General features: G+C 38.5%; 1 protein-coding gene across 10 annotated transcripts in view; it reads right to left on the minus strand.

The window, feature by feature from the left end:
* The window catches only part of COMMD8 (COMM domain containing 8), a 152276-nt gene extending 133073 nt beyond the window's left edge, over nt 1-19203 (minus strand). For 2 of the 10 annotated variants that reach the window (XM_089911884.1, XM_089911882.1), the window contains exons 1-4: nt 19063-19203; nt 14336-14491; nt 9412-9564; nt 7688-7843 (exon numbers count right to left, since the gene is read on the minus strand). In XM_089911884.1, coding sequence (XP_089768010.1) covers nt 7688-7843; nt 9412-9564; nt 14336-14491; nt 19063-19128 — 531 coding nt within the window. In that variant the 5' untranslated portion in view covers nt 19129-19203. The other 8 variants (XM_022564914.3, XM_022564922.3, XM_089911887.1 and 5 more) reach the window with 7 other exon arrangements.
* Between the last annotated feature and the right edge of the window lie 1013 nt (nt 19204-20216).

The following is a 20216-nucleotide window of genomic DNA, read 5'->3' on the forward strand; positions in this document are numbered from 1 at the left end:
CACTTTGATTTTTTTTTTTAATATTCTTTAAGATAACATGCCTTACAAACATTTGAACATATGGAGTGTTTACATATTAGGGAATAAAAAAAGAAGAAATGAAGTTTCCTTGTATTCAAAAATGATGCCTAAAATGGACTTTAATAGCATCCATTTGTGAGGTGCATTATGCCATATTTCTTTTAAAAATCTCCACTGTAAATATGAATAGTAGAGTTGGCCTATTTGTCAGTCTTTCCTAATTTGAAGGCTTCCAAACTCTGAACTCATTCTCTCCCTTCACAAATAATATGTTGACAATAAAATAATGAACAGACAAAAGGTGTGAAGCTCATTTATCCGTTAATTGGTGATTAGTAGAATAGCTTTTCAATAAGAGTCTAAATTCCAGCCTAGAGATGGCTTTAACATTCATCCAGCAATATAACTGGGAATCTGCACTTTATCATCAGAGCCTTGGCCCGCAGAGCTACCAGGGGTTTAGACACCCTACACTTGGCTACTCTTTCCAGAAGACTATGTTATACAACGGGAGAAAGAAATGACCATCCAGTTTTATTTAAATTAGAAAGTAACAAATATATACATAGCATTTTTAGGATTTGCTATAGGGATTATAAATAAGAAGCAGCTAGCGTAAGGTAGGTGTTTGTGTATCTCTGTTGTCACTAGTACCAGCCAAGAATATGGAGAAATTGGAACCCTTGTGCACTTTTGGTGGGAATGTAAAATGATGTCATGGCTATGGAAAAAAGTATGGAGATGTCTCAAAAAATTAAAAATAGAACTACCATGTGATTCAGCAAGCCCACTTCAAGGTATTTAGCATAAATAATTGGAAACAGGCTCTCAAAGAGATATTTGCACTCCTGTGCTCACTGAAACATTAGTCACAATAACCAAGAGGTGAAAACAACTTAAATGTCCGTTGACAGATTAATGGATTTTAAAAAAATGTGGTATATACATGTAATGGAATATTATTCAGCCTTTAAAAAAAAAGAAGGAAATCCTGAGGACATTATGGTAAGCATATGGAATATGGTAGCTATAGAAGGACAAAGGCTGCGTGATTCCATTTATGAAGTATCAAAAGTAGTCAAATTCTTGAAGCAGAAAGCAGAATGGGGATTGCCAGGGACTGGAGGAGGGAGAAATAGGGAGTTGCTGTTCATGGATAGAGTCTCAATGCTGCACAACAATGTATATACATGTTAACAATACTGTTAACAATACTGTACTGCAGACAAACATTTAAGAGAGTAGATTTCATGTTATGTTTTTTGCCACAATTTTAAAAAAAGAAAGAAATGCAAAGTGGTATACACCTACCACAACTTTGAAAAAGTTTGACAGTTTCTTGTAACATTAAACATAGCTGTGCAAAACTGGGGCTTCCCTGGGGGCGCAGTGGTTGAGAATCCACCTGCCAATGCAGGGGACACAGGTTCGAGCCCTGGTCCGGGAAGATCCCACATGCCGCGGAGCAGCTAAGCCCATGCGCCACAACTACTGAGCCTGTGCTCTAGCCCGTGAGCCACAACTACTGAGCCCACGTGCCACAACTACTGAAGCCCATGCACCTAGAGCTCGTGCTCTGCAGCAAAAGAAGCCTCCACAGTGAGAAGCCCGCGCACCACAACAAAGAGTAGCCTCCCCTCTCCACAACCAGAGAAAGTCCACGCAAAGCAACGAACACCCAAGACAAATTTATTTTTAAAAAAAACACAGTTGTGCAAAACGATCCAACAATCACATTCCTAGGTATTGTTCAGTTAGTTTCAAAACTTAAGTCCACATAAGAACTTGCCTGCACATGGTTACAACAGCTTTATTCATAATTACCCCCAAAATGAAAAGAACCAATTTCCTTCAACAAGTGAATATAAACGGTGGTACACCTATACAATGAAATACTTCTCAGAGAGAAAACAGAAATGAGTTATTAAGGCAAAAAGACCTGGAAGAAAAGCATACTGGTAAGTGAAAGAAGCCAGTCTGAAAAGACTACACACCACATGATCCCAACTACACGGCATTCCGGAAAAAGGAAAACGATAATGAAATTAAGAAAAATCACTAGTTGTCTGGGGTTCTGAGGAAGATGGAGAGGGATGATTAAGTAAAGCATAGGGGATTTTTAGGGTGTTGAACTATTCTGTGGAGTCAGTACATGTGTTAGTTCGCAACCTCAGGAGTTTCCCAAGTGTAATCGGAAACCAGCCCCCACCCATGCAGGGCAAGGATCTCTTGCCCTGTGAGAGGTGAACCACTCCAGATTAGTAGGTAGTGGTTTTAACAAGAAAGGCAACTTCCAAGAATTGCCTTGGGCGGCCACCAAGACAAGTAGATCTCTGCCTCAACCCACCCAAGTCTTAAAAGTTTACATAGAAGCCTTAACTGGATTCAGTCACATATACAGTCCAGAGAGTCTCAATACCACATTATCACCTCTGGGCAGGATCCTTGGGGCAGCTTGTGGGAGTGGAGAAAACAAGTGGAATGCACATTCCAAGGACAGGGGAGGGGGCAAGGAGCCTCCTATTGCCAGGGTCCAGCTCATGGGTCAACAGCTGGTCACATCCTCTCGATGACCTCCCCCAACAACATGACATTAGGCATTTGTCAAAACTCAGAACTGTTCAACAAAAAGAATACACTTTAATGTATGCAAATTTAAATGTAAGAAGTTGGGGGATCCCAGCAAGGAAGACAGATTACAGCAAAAAATCTCACTGTATTACAAATGTATAAAACAACCTCATGAAGGGAGTGGGGAGGAGAGGTACTGACCCAAGTAACTTGGAAATGAGTGGAGTCTGTGAGACTAAAGGCAAAAGAAATAAATCCTTCCTGGGAAGAAATAGAAAATTTCCCCCTCCCACACAGGGGTACAGATTAACAACCTTGACTGCTATATATATTCTGGAATGAATGGTGAATGGGGGGATTCAGGTTTCTCACTGCTGGAATGTGAATTCACAGATAAGGGAGGGTAGCAGGCTAGAATGATCCCTGTGTAATGAAGCAGAGTTGGAGACATCAGGAGGAACTCATATGCAGCTTTAATATACAGATGATTATATAAAGAAGTATTTATAGATATGTGTATATACACAGGTTTACATGCATGGATTTCTTTGTTCGGTCAGCTGAGAGGGCCCAAAAAAACAACAATGAGCACACCCAGCTTGGTTTCTAATACCATTCTTCAATAAACTGAACCAGGGCTTCTTGGAGAAATGGTTGATTCTAGGACTGGGAAGGAAATTGACAAGATGAGCGTGGAGCATCATTGTATTGCCAGGAAGTTAAGGAGATAATATAAAATAAATGAATAAAATCCACCTCAAGGGTATGTCAAAGGACAAAGGAGCCAAGTGAAGAGCTCCAAATGGCCAAAGCTGAAACAATTTAAGTAATAAAATAAGTAATACTGGATTATAACCCAAAGTATAAAATAAATATCCATGAGTCCATACTATATAAATGATTAAATTAATTAATAAAGAGACAAATCTATGTGGAAGAATTCCAAAGCATTTATGTAACTATTCGGACCTCAAGGAGGGGGAGCCTAATTCCTTAAGTCTGGGTTGTACATAGTGGCTTCCTTCCAAAGAGGACAGTATGGAAGAAGGAGAAATAAAGAATAACTTTACAGTGAAGAAACTTGACAAACACTACCTCCGCTGGGTGATCAAGGTCAATGTCAATTCATAAATACTGTTAAGAGTCTGTACCCTTGAGATGATGTGATGTAAATGGCACTTTACCTCTGTGATCTTCCTGCCCAAAACCCACAAGCCCAGTGTACACAGGAGAAAATTATTAAATTCCAATAGAGGGGCATCCTACAAAATATCTCACCCATATTCTTCAAACTATCAAGGTCATCAAAAACAAGTATGGGAAATTATCACAGCAAGAGAAGCCTAAGGAGACATGATAAATATGAAATGGAATCCTGAAAGAGAAAAAGGACATTAGGTAAAAACTTAGGAAATCTAAATAAACTATGGAATTTAGTTAATAATAATGTATTGATATTAGTTCATCAATTATAACAAATGGACCATACTAATATGTTAAGAACAGTGGAAACTGGATGTGGGGTATATGAGATCTCTTTGTACTATCTGCTTCGTGTTTCTGTATATCCAAAACTGTTCTAAAAAAATAAACTATTTACAAAAAAAAGAAAAAGATAAGCCACAGATTAGGAGAGAATATTTAAATACTTTCAAGGCACATATGTGATAAAGACTTGTATCCAGGCTATATAAAGAATTCTCAAAACTCGGAAGAAAACAATCCAATTTAAAAATGGGAAACTGATCTGGACACTTCACCAAAGAAGATATACAGACAGCAAATAAGCACATGAAAAGATACTCAACATCATTAGGGAAATGAATATTATTAAAACAACAATGAGGCACCACAACACACCTAAGAACAGCTGAAGTTAGAAAGACTGACCATACCAAGTGTTAGCGAGGCGGTGGAGGTGGAACTCTCATAGACTGTGGTATGGAATGTAAAATGTAAAAATCACTTTGGAATACAGTTTGGCAGTGAAAAGATAAACATACACCTACCACATGATCCAGCCATTTCACTCCTAAGTATTTACTTCCAAAAGAAAGCATATGTCCATACAAAGACACGTACAAGAATGTTCATAGCATTCTGTGTATTGTAACAGCCAAAAACTGTTAACAACCAAAACATCCATTAACAGGTGAACAGATGAACAAATGATGGTGGAATTCTACAACAGAATACTTCTCAACAATAAAAAGGAATGAACCACTGATATATGCAGTATCATGGATGAACTTAAAATAATACTGAAAGAAGCCAGATCACACAAAAAAAGAACATACTGTATGATTCCATTTATACTAAACTCTGGAAAATGGGAACTCATCTATAATGGCAGGACGCAGATCAGTGGTCGTCTGGGGGGAAAGGGCGCAGGAGTAAGGATTACAAAGGAGTAGGACGACACTTTCAGGAGTGACTGGTTGTTCACCACCTTGAGGTGACACTTTCATGGGTGTGCAGACGTCAAAACTGATCAGACTGCCCACTTTAAATATGTGCAGTTTATATCAGTCAGATTTCAATAAAGCATTTACATATGGTAATGTAGTAATAATGTAGTGAGAGAAGGACTAAGCAGAGTAAGGTTTTTCCCTTCTCAAAGGAAGGACTTTGTGGAGGGTTGAAATTCTGAAGGACCCTATATCAGTATTATTGCAAGTGCTCGCCTACAAACTGTTACTGGTCCACGATGACATAAGGAATTTGCACAAGAAGGTAAAACAACTACCTCCCAAAGCACGCTGGTTAGTTCAGCTGATTTTTTTTTTTTTTCCTGGCCAAAATTTCTCAGTGAAGAAAGAAGTATATTGATGAACATTGTGGCACAAGCTCCACATCTAATCACCAAGCTGTAACAAACAGTTCATAGAGTGGCATTAGCCTACAGACACGTTTTGAGTAGCACCGTCTGAACTGCACTCACTTTTATTAATCTCACTAAGCCTACCCTCATCTGTATGATGAGAATAAGAGGAAATGCTCTGGACACCTCGAATAATAATCTGATGCTCTAATGAATTATAAATCTTGCAAAAATCAGGTACCAATGATGTGTTATTGAGTTATGTAGAAAGTCATCTGAAATAAAGCAATATATAAAAATAAAATATTTTTTATTTGCTCAAAATGCTTGTTTTTAAAGTTAACTGAAATTAAAAATGGTCTGTTTTCCAATGAAGTTGTTAACATCCAAAACTTCATTAAGAGTTTGTAACAAATTAAGAGTTTACAACAAATGTGGTCTATATACAGTCTTAGCTGACATTTTGATAGTAGTGTATACTCTATACAATGACATGTATTCTTTTTATCAGAGCATACTCTCCTGATCAGACACAGAAATACAGAAGTTACAGTGTTATTTTCATTTTTATCTATGTTCTAATATGAGATTTTAGTTTCTAGAATTCAAAACTCAAAATCGTTCACACAGATTTAGTGTTTTTTCATGTCTGGAGCACTTCTCTAAGAAATTTTACATTTTATAAACTTTCCTTTGAAATACGAGAAAAACATGGAATCTCCTGAGTTACAGATGTAGCTTATACATTCTTTAAAAGTTATTTTTTTAAAATATCACAAATTAACCATATATATCCATAATAAACATCCTTGCTATTCACATAGTTCTTTAAGCAATATTCAAGTATATTTGTGCTTGTAAGTTTACATTACTTTAGAGCCTACTTTTAGCCTTCAATAAAACTGTATATCTGTAAAGGTTTCTCAAATATGTAATAAATGAAAGTCATTATGAAAATATAAACTGCTATTATAGCCTTTTCATATTTCATGTTTTTATGCATTTCTTGTCAACCATATAATTTCCTGTTCTTTAGGGAAGGTGATAAATTGTTGTCTTTGTAATCTCAACACTGCTGCTTTCTCAGCAGGCCATAAGAGTATATCACAGGTTTCCTAACACATGGTATTCACTCTGCCGTATCAGTTGTAGCAGTGGAATCCGATAATATTGGTATTCATCACTTCCAGTTATTTCAACTGCAGGACCACCTTAAAACACAAAGGGAGGGAAGGGCGGGAATCAGGTTATCCCAGAATGATGCCAGTATCTGCTGAATGAGATGCTTTGAAATCTCTGAAGAAGGGGCTGGAGAACTGACAAGTACAATGCACAGAAGGCACAGGTCTGCCAGGATCCATGCTTCAGACTCATCTAACATTTACACCAGGCCCTGCCACACACGCCTCCAGACTTGTAGCCTCATCCAAAGGCAAGCCAGGCTACCAGTTTGTTACCGGGCATGTGGACCAGTCATCAAGGCACCACGACGGCCGAGTGACTGCAGAGTATGGAGGGAAGATGAAGTATACCAGAGTTTCAAAAAGATCGAGCCAAGATGGGTTAGTGGCAAGAGAGGTTGGTAAGAATAACTGACTTTAATCCTTGAGACACGATCACTAGAGACGACGCTTGGCAACAAGGAAAGGAACATACGCAACGCAGGGAATTACTTTTATGTCTTCCTCACAGCAGCAGTTTCTACTGTCTAAATATTATTTTTCACATTAGTTAAACACTCGGAATTGTTACTGTTACTTAGCCATTCCTTTGTAAATGTAAAGCTTTTGGTCCTTCATTAGCTCTATTTTGTCTCAAGCTGATTTCTGTCCTAATAACTACAAACCATATTTTGTCTCCGGTACTTAAAGCGATTTTCTACCATTTGTCCAGTAAATAAGACAATCTTTTTCTTCAAGATCATTAACTATTTTTAATCATTAAATGTCTTCAGAATCAACTAATTTCACAACTCCAAGTTAAAAAAAAATTTTTTACCATTAATGAGAACTGGAGCAAAACAAATCTAGCTGTTATTCTTTAAAAAAAATAACTACTTGATAAATTATGTTCTATTAATGTAAATTAAATTTATAATTAATGTAATATCTAAAACTAGAGAAGAACATATCAAAGTATCTTCTGTGCTTGACACAAAATATCAGGAACAAAAGAAATATTAAACATAAATGATTAGTTTTTCTTATATTGCTCTAATGGTATCAATCAGAAATTAAATATTTTGAACAATACAAAAAAAATTAAAACACATACCTTATTAGCTGCTTCCAAGGAATTTATTAGATTCTGCAGCTCTTCTTTACTCATTTCAACAGAATACGGCTTGACTTCACCATTTTCTTTCACATCTAGATGAAGGTTTAAAAGTGGCATTTGTAGTGTAGCAATCTTGTCACTAGAAAGTGCAAGCTGTTTAAAGTGAGAAAAATACTAATTAGTAAGTAGTATTAAAAAGGAATATATTACATATGCATCAGAGCTTACAAACAACACGTTAGAAAAAAGAGTACTCCTGTTTGCTATGAAGTACAGGGAAATGTGAAAGGAATAAAAGAAATTAAACCCATGCCAAACCAGCATATATCTGAAGAACAGAAAAAGAAAAGAGAGAGAGTAGTTTAGGGGAAAAAGACAACCAGTCAGGATTTTATGGTAGGAGTAGAAATCTAGAGCAGCGTTATGGCTGGGAAGTACTGAATGGGTCCAATGCATCAAGAAACAGAGAATTTTAAAGAAGTGTAATGATAACAACAGGATGAAAGTCTGTGTACAAAGATAAAACTAAAAACACCATTAAGTCTCAGAAATTAAGATGCTTAAACAATGAGCAGATAACTCTCTATTAAACTATTGAAAAATGTTATCAAGATACCATCTTTGATCAGAGCCACTCAACAAAAACATATGACACTTTTACCTCTTCTACTTTCTGTCTAGAGGAAATGGAAGAACCAACTGTTTACGATACTAAAGCTTTTTGAAACAAGCATCATAGCTTCACTGGCAGATGGCAAAGAGAAACTCAGTTTTCCTGGAATCTGAGCCAGTAACCCCACAATAACTGAATTTTGGAGTGCTACCACTTGCAAAAGTTTACTTGGGCAATAGTAAAGGACTCCCTCCCTGACAACCAACCTCAAAGGATCTCCCTTGTGGTGCATACACTACAGGACCAAACAAACCTTCACGTAGCTCCTCCATCCTCTCTCCAAAATACAGGACCCATAATATCTGAGAAAGCATCATCTTCAGGTTGTCCGCCTCATCAATAATTTTCCTCAATATTTCCAACAAGTGGTTTCCCAGCCTATGTTTGAGTACCAGCTATGAGAAGGAGTGTGCTAAATCAAAAAGAGGTTAAAATAATTTTCAGGGCTTCCCTGGTGGCGCAGTGTTGAGAGTCCGCCTGCCGATGCAGGGGACGCAGGTTCGTGCCCCGGTCCGGGAAGACCCCACATGCCGCGGAGCGGCTGGGCCCGTGAGCCATGGCCGCTGAGCCTGCGCGTCCGGAGCCTGTGCTCCGCAGCGGGAGAGGCCACAACGGTGAGAGGCCCGCGTACCGCATAAAAAAAAAATAATAATTTTCAGATACGTATAGTGGTTAAATTATTATTTCTTGGGTTGAATTGAAACCTTTCTTATTACAAATCATATACTTTAGCCTTTGTCCTATTCGCCAGAGCCACAGAGTACATATCTATTCCTTCATCTACATGACTTTTAGTCCTTTAATGACTTAAAGCTTTACTTAATTAAATTTATTATACTTGTAATTTATTATACATGGTTTAGATGTCTGCAGTGCACTTACTGATGCCCAAGTTAACACAAAAGATGTAATTTTAATTATCTTTGATACATTTTTAGGAAAATGTATTCTCAAAAATACAGAAATTTTAGATATATATTACAAAAAATAAATCTATTCAAAAAATGAAATAAAAAGCATAAATACTCATCAATAAATATATTCTCACCTTTAACTGCCAATCAAAATCCTGTAGCTGTGAAGAGGAAATATCAACTATTTCTTCCAACAGAGCCTGCTTGATTTCATCTTTCCTACTTTTTAAGCATTTCATGATAGCTTCTTGATGAGATGAATTCAACTGATCCAACTGCTGAGATATCTATGAAAATAAAAATAGATGGTTAGAAAATAAGTGAAAGGGCCTTTCTGTTTATTTTTTTAATGTTTATTGGAGTATGGCTGCTTTACAATGTTGTGCTAGCCTCCACTGCAGAACAAAATGAATCAGCCATACACATGGAGATATCCCCTCCCTTTTGGACTTCCCTCCCATTTAGGTTACCCCAGCGCATTAGGCAGAATTCCCTGTGCTATACAGTATGTTCCCATCATTTGTCTATTTTATACATAGTATTGATAATGTATACGTGTCAATCCCAGTCTCCTAATTCCTCCCACCCCACCCCTTCCCCCCTTGGTATCCATACATTTGTTCTCTACGTCTCTGTCTCTATTTCTGCTTTGCAAATAAGACCACCTATACCACTTTTCTAGATTCCACATATATGCGTTATTATACGATATTCGCTTTTCTCTTTCTGACTTACTTCACTCTGTATGACACTCTCTAGGTTCATCCACGTCTCTACAGATGACCTAATTTCACTCCTTTTTATGGCTGAGTAATATTCCACTGTATACATGTACCACATCTTCTTTACCCATTCCTCTTTTGATGGACATTTAGGTTGCTTCCATGTCCTGGCTATTGTAAATAGTTCTGCTATGAACACTGGGGTGCATGTGTTTTTTTGAATTATGGTTTTCTCTGGGTATATGCCCAGTAGTGGGATTGTTTGGTCATATGGTAGTTCTATTTTTAGTTTTTTTAAGGAAACTCCATACTGTTTTCCATAGCAGCTGTATCAATTTACATTCGTACCAACAGTGTATGAGGGTTCCCTTTTCTCCACACCCTCTCCACCATTTATTGTTTGTAGATTTTTTGATGGCCTTTCTGACCAGTGTGAGGTGATACCTCCTCGTAGTTTTGATTTGCATTTCTCTAATAATTAGTGATGCTGAGCATCTTTAGGGCCTTTCTGTTTAAAATGTAAACAACAGTCACACTCTCACATACCCTTTAAAATAGTAGTATCAATAAATGAAAAAAAAAACTTCTATAACCATGAAACAATAAGATGAGGATGCATAACCAATAAACAAGAGGTTTTAACAAATTTTTGCAAAACAGAAAGTAAAAAGGGCTGACCAGTGAAGCAGAATAAGAGTGGATACACTTGGAAACCACTAAAGCTGGTATACCTATATTAATGTATCAGAAAACAGACTTTAAGAAATAGAGCAGGATAGCAAAAGGGTTGCGCAACAGAAATACATAACAATCATAAATGTGTGTGCACGTAATAACGCCACTTCAAAATATATAAAGCACCATAACTTGGCAGAAAAAGAGAAATGGGTAAATCAACTTTCATAATTAGAGATGTTAACAAACCTCTCAGTAACTGATAGAAAGAGACAAAAAAATCAGTAAAAATATAGCATTGAAAAACATTTTCTGCTTAACCTAACTACACATAGAACACTACACCCTACGATTGCAGAATACATATTATCTTCAAGTGTATATGGGACATCCCCAAAAATGAAACATATGCTGAGCCATGTCGCAAATCACAACAGATTTCAAAGGATTGGAACCATACTATTTATATTTTTGAGCCACTGTGTAATTAAATCATAACTGGAAAAAAATTCCAACATCTGAAAATTAAGCAACATGGTAACACAGTATTAAGTGACAAAAGAAATAAATCTTGCACAAACTTTCAGAGAAAAAGGAAACAAAACAAACAACTTCCTAATTCATTCCATGAGACCAGAATAAAACTTTATATTCTGAAAAAAAAATTATAGGAAAAACAAAATTATGGGCCAATATCACTCAAATATAGATGAAAAAATCCTAAACAAAATATTGGCAAATCAAACCAAAAGATACATTAAAAAAGATAATACATCATGACCAAGTTGAGTTTATCTTGGCAACGTAAGGTTAGTTTAACATTCAAAAATCAATGCAAGGCATCACATTAACAAAATAAAGGTGAAAATAATAAATAAATTCAGGAAAAAAGCATTTGATAAAATTCAATACCTATTAATGATAAAAATTCTCAGCAAAGGAGGAATTGTAGGAAGCTTCTTTAATCTAATCACGGATACCCATAAAATCATACAGCTGACATACTAAATTGTGAAATAGTGAACACATACATTCTCTGTAAGGTCAGGAACAAGGCACTGCTTTTCTTTTTTCCCCAAAACTGTCCTGAAAGTATAAGCCAGTGCAATAAGAGGGGAAAAAAAGAAATAAAAGGTATTAAAATTGAAAAAGGAAATGATTGCATACAAAAAAATATCCAAAAAATTTATAAACCATTATATACAAATAAATTTAGAAAGACTGTTGGACGCAAAGTATATAAAAATCAATACTGTTTGCACATACTAGCAATATGCAATTGGAGAGCAAAATTAAAGAACATCAGAAACATCAGTTACTTAGAAATAAATCCAACAAAATATTTGCAAGACCTCTACACTGAAAACTACAAAATATTAGAGCAAAACTGAAGTTAATCTAAATGAATGGAAGGTTATACCATATTCATAGATCAGAAGGCTCAGTACTGTTAAGATGTCAATTCTCTCCAAAACAGTCTAGAGATTCAGTGCAATCCCATGCTATGCACTTAACATCCCCTAAAAATTCATGTTAAAACTCTGACCTTCGGGCTTCCCTGGTGGCGCAGTTGTTGAGTCCACCTGCCAGTGCAGGGGACATGGGTTCGTGCCCCAGTCCGGGAAGATCCCACATGCTGCGGAGCGGCTGGGCCTGTGAGCCATGGCCGTTGAGCATGCTCGTCCGGAGCCTGTGCTCCGCAATGGGAGAGGCCACAACAGTGAGAGGCCCACATACCGCAAAAACAAAACAAAACAAAAAAAAAAACCTCTGACCTTCAGGGTGATATCAAGAAATGGGGAGAGGTAATCAGGTTTGGATGAGGTCATGAAGGTGGGACCCTCATGATGGGATTAGTGCCCTTATAAGAAGCACCAGAGAGTTTGCTTTCGGTCTCCACCCCTACCCCCACAGCCATGTGAGGACACAGCGAGAAGGCAATCATCTGCAGCAAGGAAAAAAGCCCTCACCAGGGACCAGAATCAGCCGCACCTTGACTTTGGACTCCCTAGACTCTAGAACTGCAAGAAATTAATTCCTGTTATTTAAGCTACTCACTCCAAGGTATTTTGTTGTGGCAGCCCAAGCTAATACTCCCCATCAAAATTCCAGCAGGTTTTTTGGTTAAAACTGACAAGCTGATTTTAAAATGCACCTGAAAATACAAAGGATCTAGAGTAACCAAAGCAATCTTGAAGAAACACAAGGTTGAAGCTCTTCTACTACCAGATATCAAAACTTAAGGTAATATAGCTTTAATTCTACAATAATTAAGACATTGTAGCATGGGCAAACATAGACAAACAGACTAATGGAGTGAAAAAAGAGTCCAGATAGAGAACCATACATATATGGTCACCTGATTTCCGAGAAAGGCTGCACAGCAATTCTATGGGGCAAGGATGGTCATTTCAATAAATGCTACTAAGTCAAGTGGATATCATATGGAAAAATTTGAATTTGACCCCTACTCCATACACAAATATTAATTCAAAATGCATCAGTGACATAAATGTAAAAGCTAAAACAATCAAGCTTCTACAAGAAAGCATCCAAAAACATCTTCATGGCTCTGGCACAAATATTTCTTAAACACAGCATTAATATCACTAACCATCAAAAGAAATACTGACAAATTGGACTTGATTAAAATACAGAACTTCTATTCACCAAAAGATACTATTAAGAGACTGAAAAGGCAAGTAACATAAAAGATATTTAAAATACATATATCCAAGAACTCATATTCAGAATATCATAGAAATCAAAATGACAAACATACATAACTCCATTTTTTCCCCAAGTGGGCAACCTACACAAACATGCCCAAATGACTTCTGACAAAGGTACAAAAGCAATTCAATGGAAGGATACCCCATGACCCTGCAATTTCACTTCAAGATGTCTATCCTAGAAAAGCTGGCCCATGTGTGTACAAAAAGACACATACAAAATGTCTGTAGCAGCACTATTCATAATAATGAAAGAGGCAATGACCCAACTATTCATCAGTAGGGGGATAGAAAAATAAGCCCTACTAATTCCTATCATCAAATACTACAAGGGGTTAAAATACATAAACCAGATCTACATTTATGAACATTGGTAAATCTAAAACGCAATGTTGCAGAAAAATTACAAATAGGTACAAACATTACCATTGACAAGTTACACATTTAAACAGCTCAAATAATTGTATATATTGCTTAAAGATGCAAATATTCACACAATATAGAATACAAAACACGCACACAACTTCACAAGTGGTAATCTCTAGGGGGAGGGTGATATTTATGTGTATCTGTAATGCCTTGTTTCTAAAACACACACAAACCTGAAATACATAAAATAAAATTTTAACAACTGTTTAATTGTGGTAATGGGAATATAGGTGTCAGTTATATAACTTTCAGTTTTCTTCTATGACTTAAATGTTTCACAATTTTAAAATATACAAACAACCAAAAACAAAACTACAAAAATCCAGAACTTGCAGATTTTCCACTTACAATTATGAGGTTTTTATTGTTATCTATTATACACTTAATAATGATGGCCCTTGTTTTATATAGTGCCCTGAAGACCAACTTAATAAAAAAAAAATCTGAATACAAATTATTTATTATTTATCATAAGGTACATAAATTTGGAATGAAGTTACCTCTTCATCAGATAAATTTTTACCAACTACAGCTTTGAAAAAGTTGGTAATGTCTTCTAGAACATGCATCCATTCTGTTGAATCCCAAACACTGTGATAATCCTGGTAGAGAGGATAAGTTCGGCCACAAATGCCATCAATTATTTTATGAAGAAGCTAGAGAGAAGAAAAAAAATAAATGTTAATTATAAGTAAAATTATAAAACAGATTTATCTTCCTTGTAGCACATAAATGGTGTTGGGAGAAGTTCATGTTACCTCCAGGAGCAGCTGAGGTTGAAAAGCAACTATCCTTAACATTATTTTATTAATTAAAAGTTAGAGGGCTTCCCTGGTGGCGCAGTGGTTGGGAGTCCGCCTGCCGATGCAAGGGACACGGGTTCGTGCCCCGGTCCGGGAAGATCCCACATGCTGCGGAGCGGCTGGGCCCGTGAGCCGTGGCCGCTGAGCCTGAGTGTCCAGAGCCTGTGCTCCGCAACGGGAGAGGCCACAACAGTGAGAGCCCCGTGTACCGCAAAAAAAAAAAAAAAAAAAAAAAAAAAAGTTAGAGCTTCACACACACACACACACAAAAACAGACTTTCTGTAATTGTCCACCTTCAGAAGCTAAAATAATTTTATAGATACACTGTTGTTTCTCCAACGTTCCTGAAAGGAAGATGGTGAGTGTACAAGTTTCTCCTTGGGATTCCTTAGACATCGGATTTATACCAATAACGAAAAAACAAGGTATGACTCTTAGATCAAAGTCTTTTAACTGTAGATCTACACACCTCTTCTCTCCGTTTTCCACAACACCCACACTTATTTCTTTTGGTCCAAAAAAAGCCCTCGGTGCCTTTCTTTCTTTTTTACATTCCTTTCTCTCTACCCTACCTTAATGCCAGCAATGGAAACCCTAACACATATATAACTAAACAAAGTAATTAAGAGTGGATTTTGGAACAAAACTGTCTAGTCTGAATCCTATTTCCACTACATACTAGTTTTGCCAAGTTATTTAAACATTCTGTGCCTGTTTCCTCATGGGTAAAACGAGGATATCATCTATCCCTATAATGTTGTATGGATTGAAGAATACATGCAGATCACTTGGCACACCCCTGGCATTAAACACTGCTTGCCATTGTTATCCTTCGTCATCTTATTATTATCATCATCATCACTATTACTACTACTACTACTACTATGGTACTACGGTCCATGTCTTTAACATATATTAACTGAGTACCTACTATACCAGCACTATTCTAGGCAAATGATAAATATGGTTTTCCTTCTCAAGGGATATTTGTGTCTTGTAAAAAACATACTTGAACCCAAACAACTTGGAAATGCATTTAAGCAGCAAGGCTTCCAACTCTTTTCTCCTGGATCATATTCCAGTCCATTTTAAGCAGTAACTCCTCTATAAACACCACACGTATCGGAACAGAGATGAGCAACTGGTGACCCTACTTCCAAATGTTGGCTAAAGCACTATGTGAACAGAAATTTTATTTATCATAAATTAACCAACATTTTCAACTTGAAACTCATTCAAAATTCTCTACCTATATTTCACCTTATCCCAAACTGTCCCCCATGCTAAAACAAAACTCAGAATTCAAACTGAAAAATAAGAGTGCTATCCTTTTGGAATATATTTTTTAAATTAATTCACAAATATGTAATGAGCACTTCATTCCAGTTATTAAACAAGTTAATGTAAATACAAAGAAAAATAACTATAACAGCTACCATTTATAAAGCCCGAATTATGTACCAAACACTGTGCTGATCTTCACTGTAACCCTGTGAAGTAAGCCTTGCTATTATCCCCATTTTACAAATGAGGAAACTGAGGATAAATAAGATAAGGTCCTACATATCAGAGCCTCAGTCCATTAGAGAAAACTAATATATCAATAAATAAATGTAATTTAGGATAAGAGTTATAATACAAGTTTACAGAAGGTACAAAACAACACAGAGGAAGGAGGGGAAAGTATGTCTTAAAAGGATGAGTAGTTGGCCAAACAGGAGAAGGGCATTTCTAGTCACAAGCAGCTGCATATGCAAATAAGTGTAAAACCACATGGCACAATTTGGGAGATGACAGCATACAAAGCTGGAGAGGTGGTGGAGGCCAAATCACAAAGGGCCTTGTATACAGTGCAAAAGAGCCGAAACTTTAATGTGTGTTCAATAGGGAAGCAACCTATTCGCATATCTGCATTATGGTTCTATAAATCTGCCAACAGGTCGGGAGCTATAAGGAGGGAAAAGGGAAAGAGGTGAGTCCAAAGGCTCCCATCTTCCATTTACCAGCAAGAGATTGGGGGGGAGGGGGTGTTACTGTCGAGGACACTCAAATTGGAGGCAGCAGGGAGGTAAAGAAGATGTGAAAAGGAGGACCAAGGATGATACTCAGAATTTCAGGTTGAATGACTCGGAAAGTGGCGGTGTCACAAACCACAAATGAGGCTATAGCTACAGAAGGAGTAAGTCAGGGAGAAAGATGAGGAGCTCAGCCAAGGATATACTGAATTTGAGACACCTGTGGGTGTATCTAAGCAGTAGCCTAACACTCAGGGAAGAGATTTTTGGATCCAGAGATTCAGGAGTCATCTACATACCTGGCAGTAAAGGTTATGGGCCTTATCTTTGTAGTACGCAGGTAGAATGAAGACAGGAGCAGGAAGCTAATGCAAGAGTCAAAGTCAACAGATCTGAGCATCTGTTTCCACTTTGCCACTTATTCCAATAGTTTGACAACTTTGGGTAAGTTACCCAAACCCTCTACTGACATTTTAGTTTCCTCATTTGTAAAATCAGAGAAAAGAGTTAAGATTGTTTTTCTTGATCCTGGTAGGATAAGTAAATTTATTCCCCTCTATCTCCCCACACTATCCCCATTGTAAATGGAACAGAGAAGGAAGGAAGGCAGAGATTTGGGACTTATAAAAGCTGCATATCATGGACACTGAAAGCCAGGCCACCAAAGCCTGGGATCCAGATGTCAGGCCCAATGATAAAGCGAAGCTTAGTAAACATTAATTGATTTCTTCCTTCAGCAAACACTGATTAAGAAATCACCTTGGGCCAGACATAACTCTCAAGAACTGGGGATATAAACAAGGTATCTACCCTGAAGGAGTCCCGAATAAAAGAGGCCAGTGGCAAGAAGACCAGTTAAGCAGTTGTATTCAAGGAAGACTCAATCAGGCCTCAATTGCCGGGGGACAGAAAAGGTGGGAGTAAACATGTTAACATATTAATTACAAAACAAAGTGTTAGCACTCTGAAGTCAGAGGGCAAAGGACCACAGTTCCTAGAGCTCATGCGGAAACTCAGTTTTGCATATATATTGCCTTTTTTTTTTTAGCTGTTGGCAAATTTCCTTATGGTCAGGAGACCTGGGGCACTAAGGGTTTTTTAACTTGAAAAGTTCAAGAGAGAAAACACTTCTCAGGCAGATTTTCCTCTTACAGCAACCATTGGGTTTTCTTCCTTTCACACAGGTCACAGTCAAAATTTCGTTATATGTACTTACCGTCGCCACATTTCTCTCACCTTTCAAACTAAAAATCTGCTGCTGCCAAAAACAATACTTTAAACTGCCAGTGCCTTTGGTATTAAGACTTAACACAGGAGCATGGTATAGAGACTCCCGCTCACCTGTCCAGACTTAGTCTCCCTGCTCTGCTTCCCACTCTGAACTCCAGCCTCTAAAACTAGAGCAGGTCCTGAAATTTCCCTGGGGCTGTCTTTCTTCTTCTACCTTTGCACCTGCTATTCCCTGGCCTGAAACTCTCTCTCTCCCCTCTGCCCAGTCTGGTTCCTACTCCTCTTACAGGACCCAAGCTAGAAATCTAGGCAGCCGCTATGGAAAACCTTCCCTTGCCCCTTCAAATCTGGGTTGCTACCTCTCCCACGAACTCCCTACTGAGTGACTCGGTTTAGTTTCCTTGTTAGATGACAAGGTCTACCAGGGTACAGGCTGCCTCGTTCACCATTTTACCTTATCCCATCAGGGCATTCAGCACATAGTAGACTTCAATGAAAAGTCGTCTGAACAAACGAATAAGGCTGCTTTTACCAGACTCTCATAAACCAGGTTACTTCTTAGACTGGAATTGCCAACGTATATGTCACCTCCTGAGGTAAGGTCCACCTTGGACCACCTATCTAAAGTAAGTCTCCCAGTTTTGGTAGCATTTATCTTTTTTTTTTTCTTCTGTCGCCCTCAAGGGGGTATGGTATGCCTCTCTAGGTCACCAAAGCATCCCAAGCACCAGGCACTGTGCCTGGTACATAGGGAGCGTTGGGGAGCTTTGCGCTGAATGAATCGTATACGAGACGTTGGAAACCAACCCGTACAGATTGTAAGTTTTCAAAGACTACGTGGCGACTCCACCCCCCGGCCCGGGTCACTTGGTCCCGGCCGCTTGCGGGAGAGAACAGGCAGTCCCCACTCAGGTGCGAGCGCGGCGCGGCGGGCGTCTGTGTGCAAAGCGCCCAGAGAGGCCACTGGAGGCCGGGTCGCAGAGGTGGCGACCCAAGCCTCGGCCTCCTCAACTCTCCAGGAGACGCAGGGGGCGGGCCACCCGAAATCACACCCCTTCCTCCTCCTTCCCCTGGGAAGCAGGCGCGAGCCCCGCAAAGCCGTCCAGGTGGGGCCTGCCCCGCACGCCAGGCCTTCTCGGAGCCCGGCCCCGCGCAGCCGCCCCTGGCGCCCTCCTCACCTGCAGGCCCAGCTCGGCAGGAAGCTTCTGCAGCCGCCACAAGGGAACCCCCTCTTCCGGCTCCATCCTGACGAGTAGCGAGCCTGGGTCACATGACCAGTCCTGGCGTCTCCTTTGAAGCCGCGGCTCGTTCACGTGACTCTACCCAGCTGGTCGGGGTGGGTGGGGCGGGCCTGGTGACGCTGGAGCCCTTGTGCGCTTGCGCAGAGATGGAGGCGTCGCTTTCCCTTTGAGTGAGGAAAATACTTTCTGCCCGTTGCGACATTGAAACGTTTGTTACACACCCGTATGGTATTACGTGGAAGGCATATTCGCGAATCTCTCAAAGCAGTTGGTAACTTTGTTCAGAGTTTTATTAAACTTTCTCTGCACACTTAGAGTTATGGTTATCTTTCATTTCGGGGATTACAGGTGACTTTGATTCCCTTTTAGTTTTTCTAAATTTTCTATTCAAAGTTTTAGTTTTAAATGATTTTATTTAAAATGCTAGATTATGATTCCATCTAGTTCCTTTAATTTTGGCTTGAAAATTAGCCAAATCTTACCTGAACTCATCCCCTTCTTTCAACATCTTGCTAAATGCAAGCAATAACAACCGACATACGCTGATAATAATCTGTCTTCCAATCGCATTGCCTAGAACTACAGTCTCAGTTGGCGTAGGTTCTGCCTTCCAAATCGTCAAAGGCAGTGCATAACATGAATCCCAGCTTTCTGGCCTGCCGCCATACACTAAATCAACTACATATTTTAGGTTATGTTACAGTACCTCCCACTCATACCAATTTCTGCGTTGGTCAGAGTAGGTTGACAAACAACAAAACAACACCAAAATTTTAGTAGCTTAACATAATATTTATTTTTTCGTTATATGTGTGTCAGTTTAATACAGGTATAGGTGGTTAGGAGGCTCTTTTAGTCTCCAAGACCTCAGAGTCCTGTCTGTTCAGTCACTGGGGAAAAAGCATGTGAAAGATAATAAAGGAGATTTTTATGTGCCAAATCTAGAAATGGGGAACATCATTTCTACCCGTTTCCATCAGCCAGAACCCAGTTTCATGGTAGCAACTAACTGTAAGGGAATCTGGAAAATACAGTTTAGCTGTGTTCCCAAGAAGGAAAAGAAACAGTTTGGTAAACACACAGTTTATGTC

The sequence above is a fragment of the Delphinapterus leucas genome, chromosome 5 (genome assembly GCF_059928025.1).
Source record: "Delphinapterus leucas isolate spDelLeu-1000000601 "Yukka" chromosome 5, BTC_Dleu_Yukka2, whole genome shotgun sequence".
NCBI classification, from domain to species: domain Eukaryota; kingdom Metazoa; phylum Chordata; class Mammalia; order Artiodactyla; family Monodontidae; genus Delphinapterus; species Delphinapterus leucas.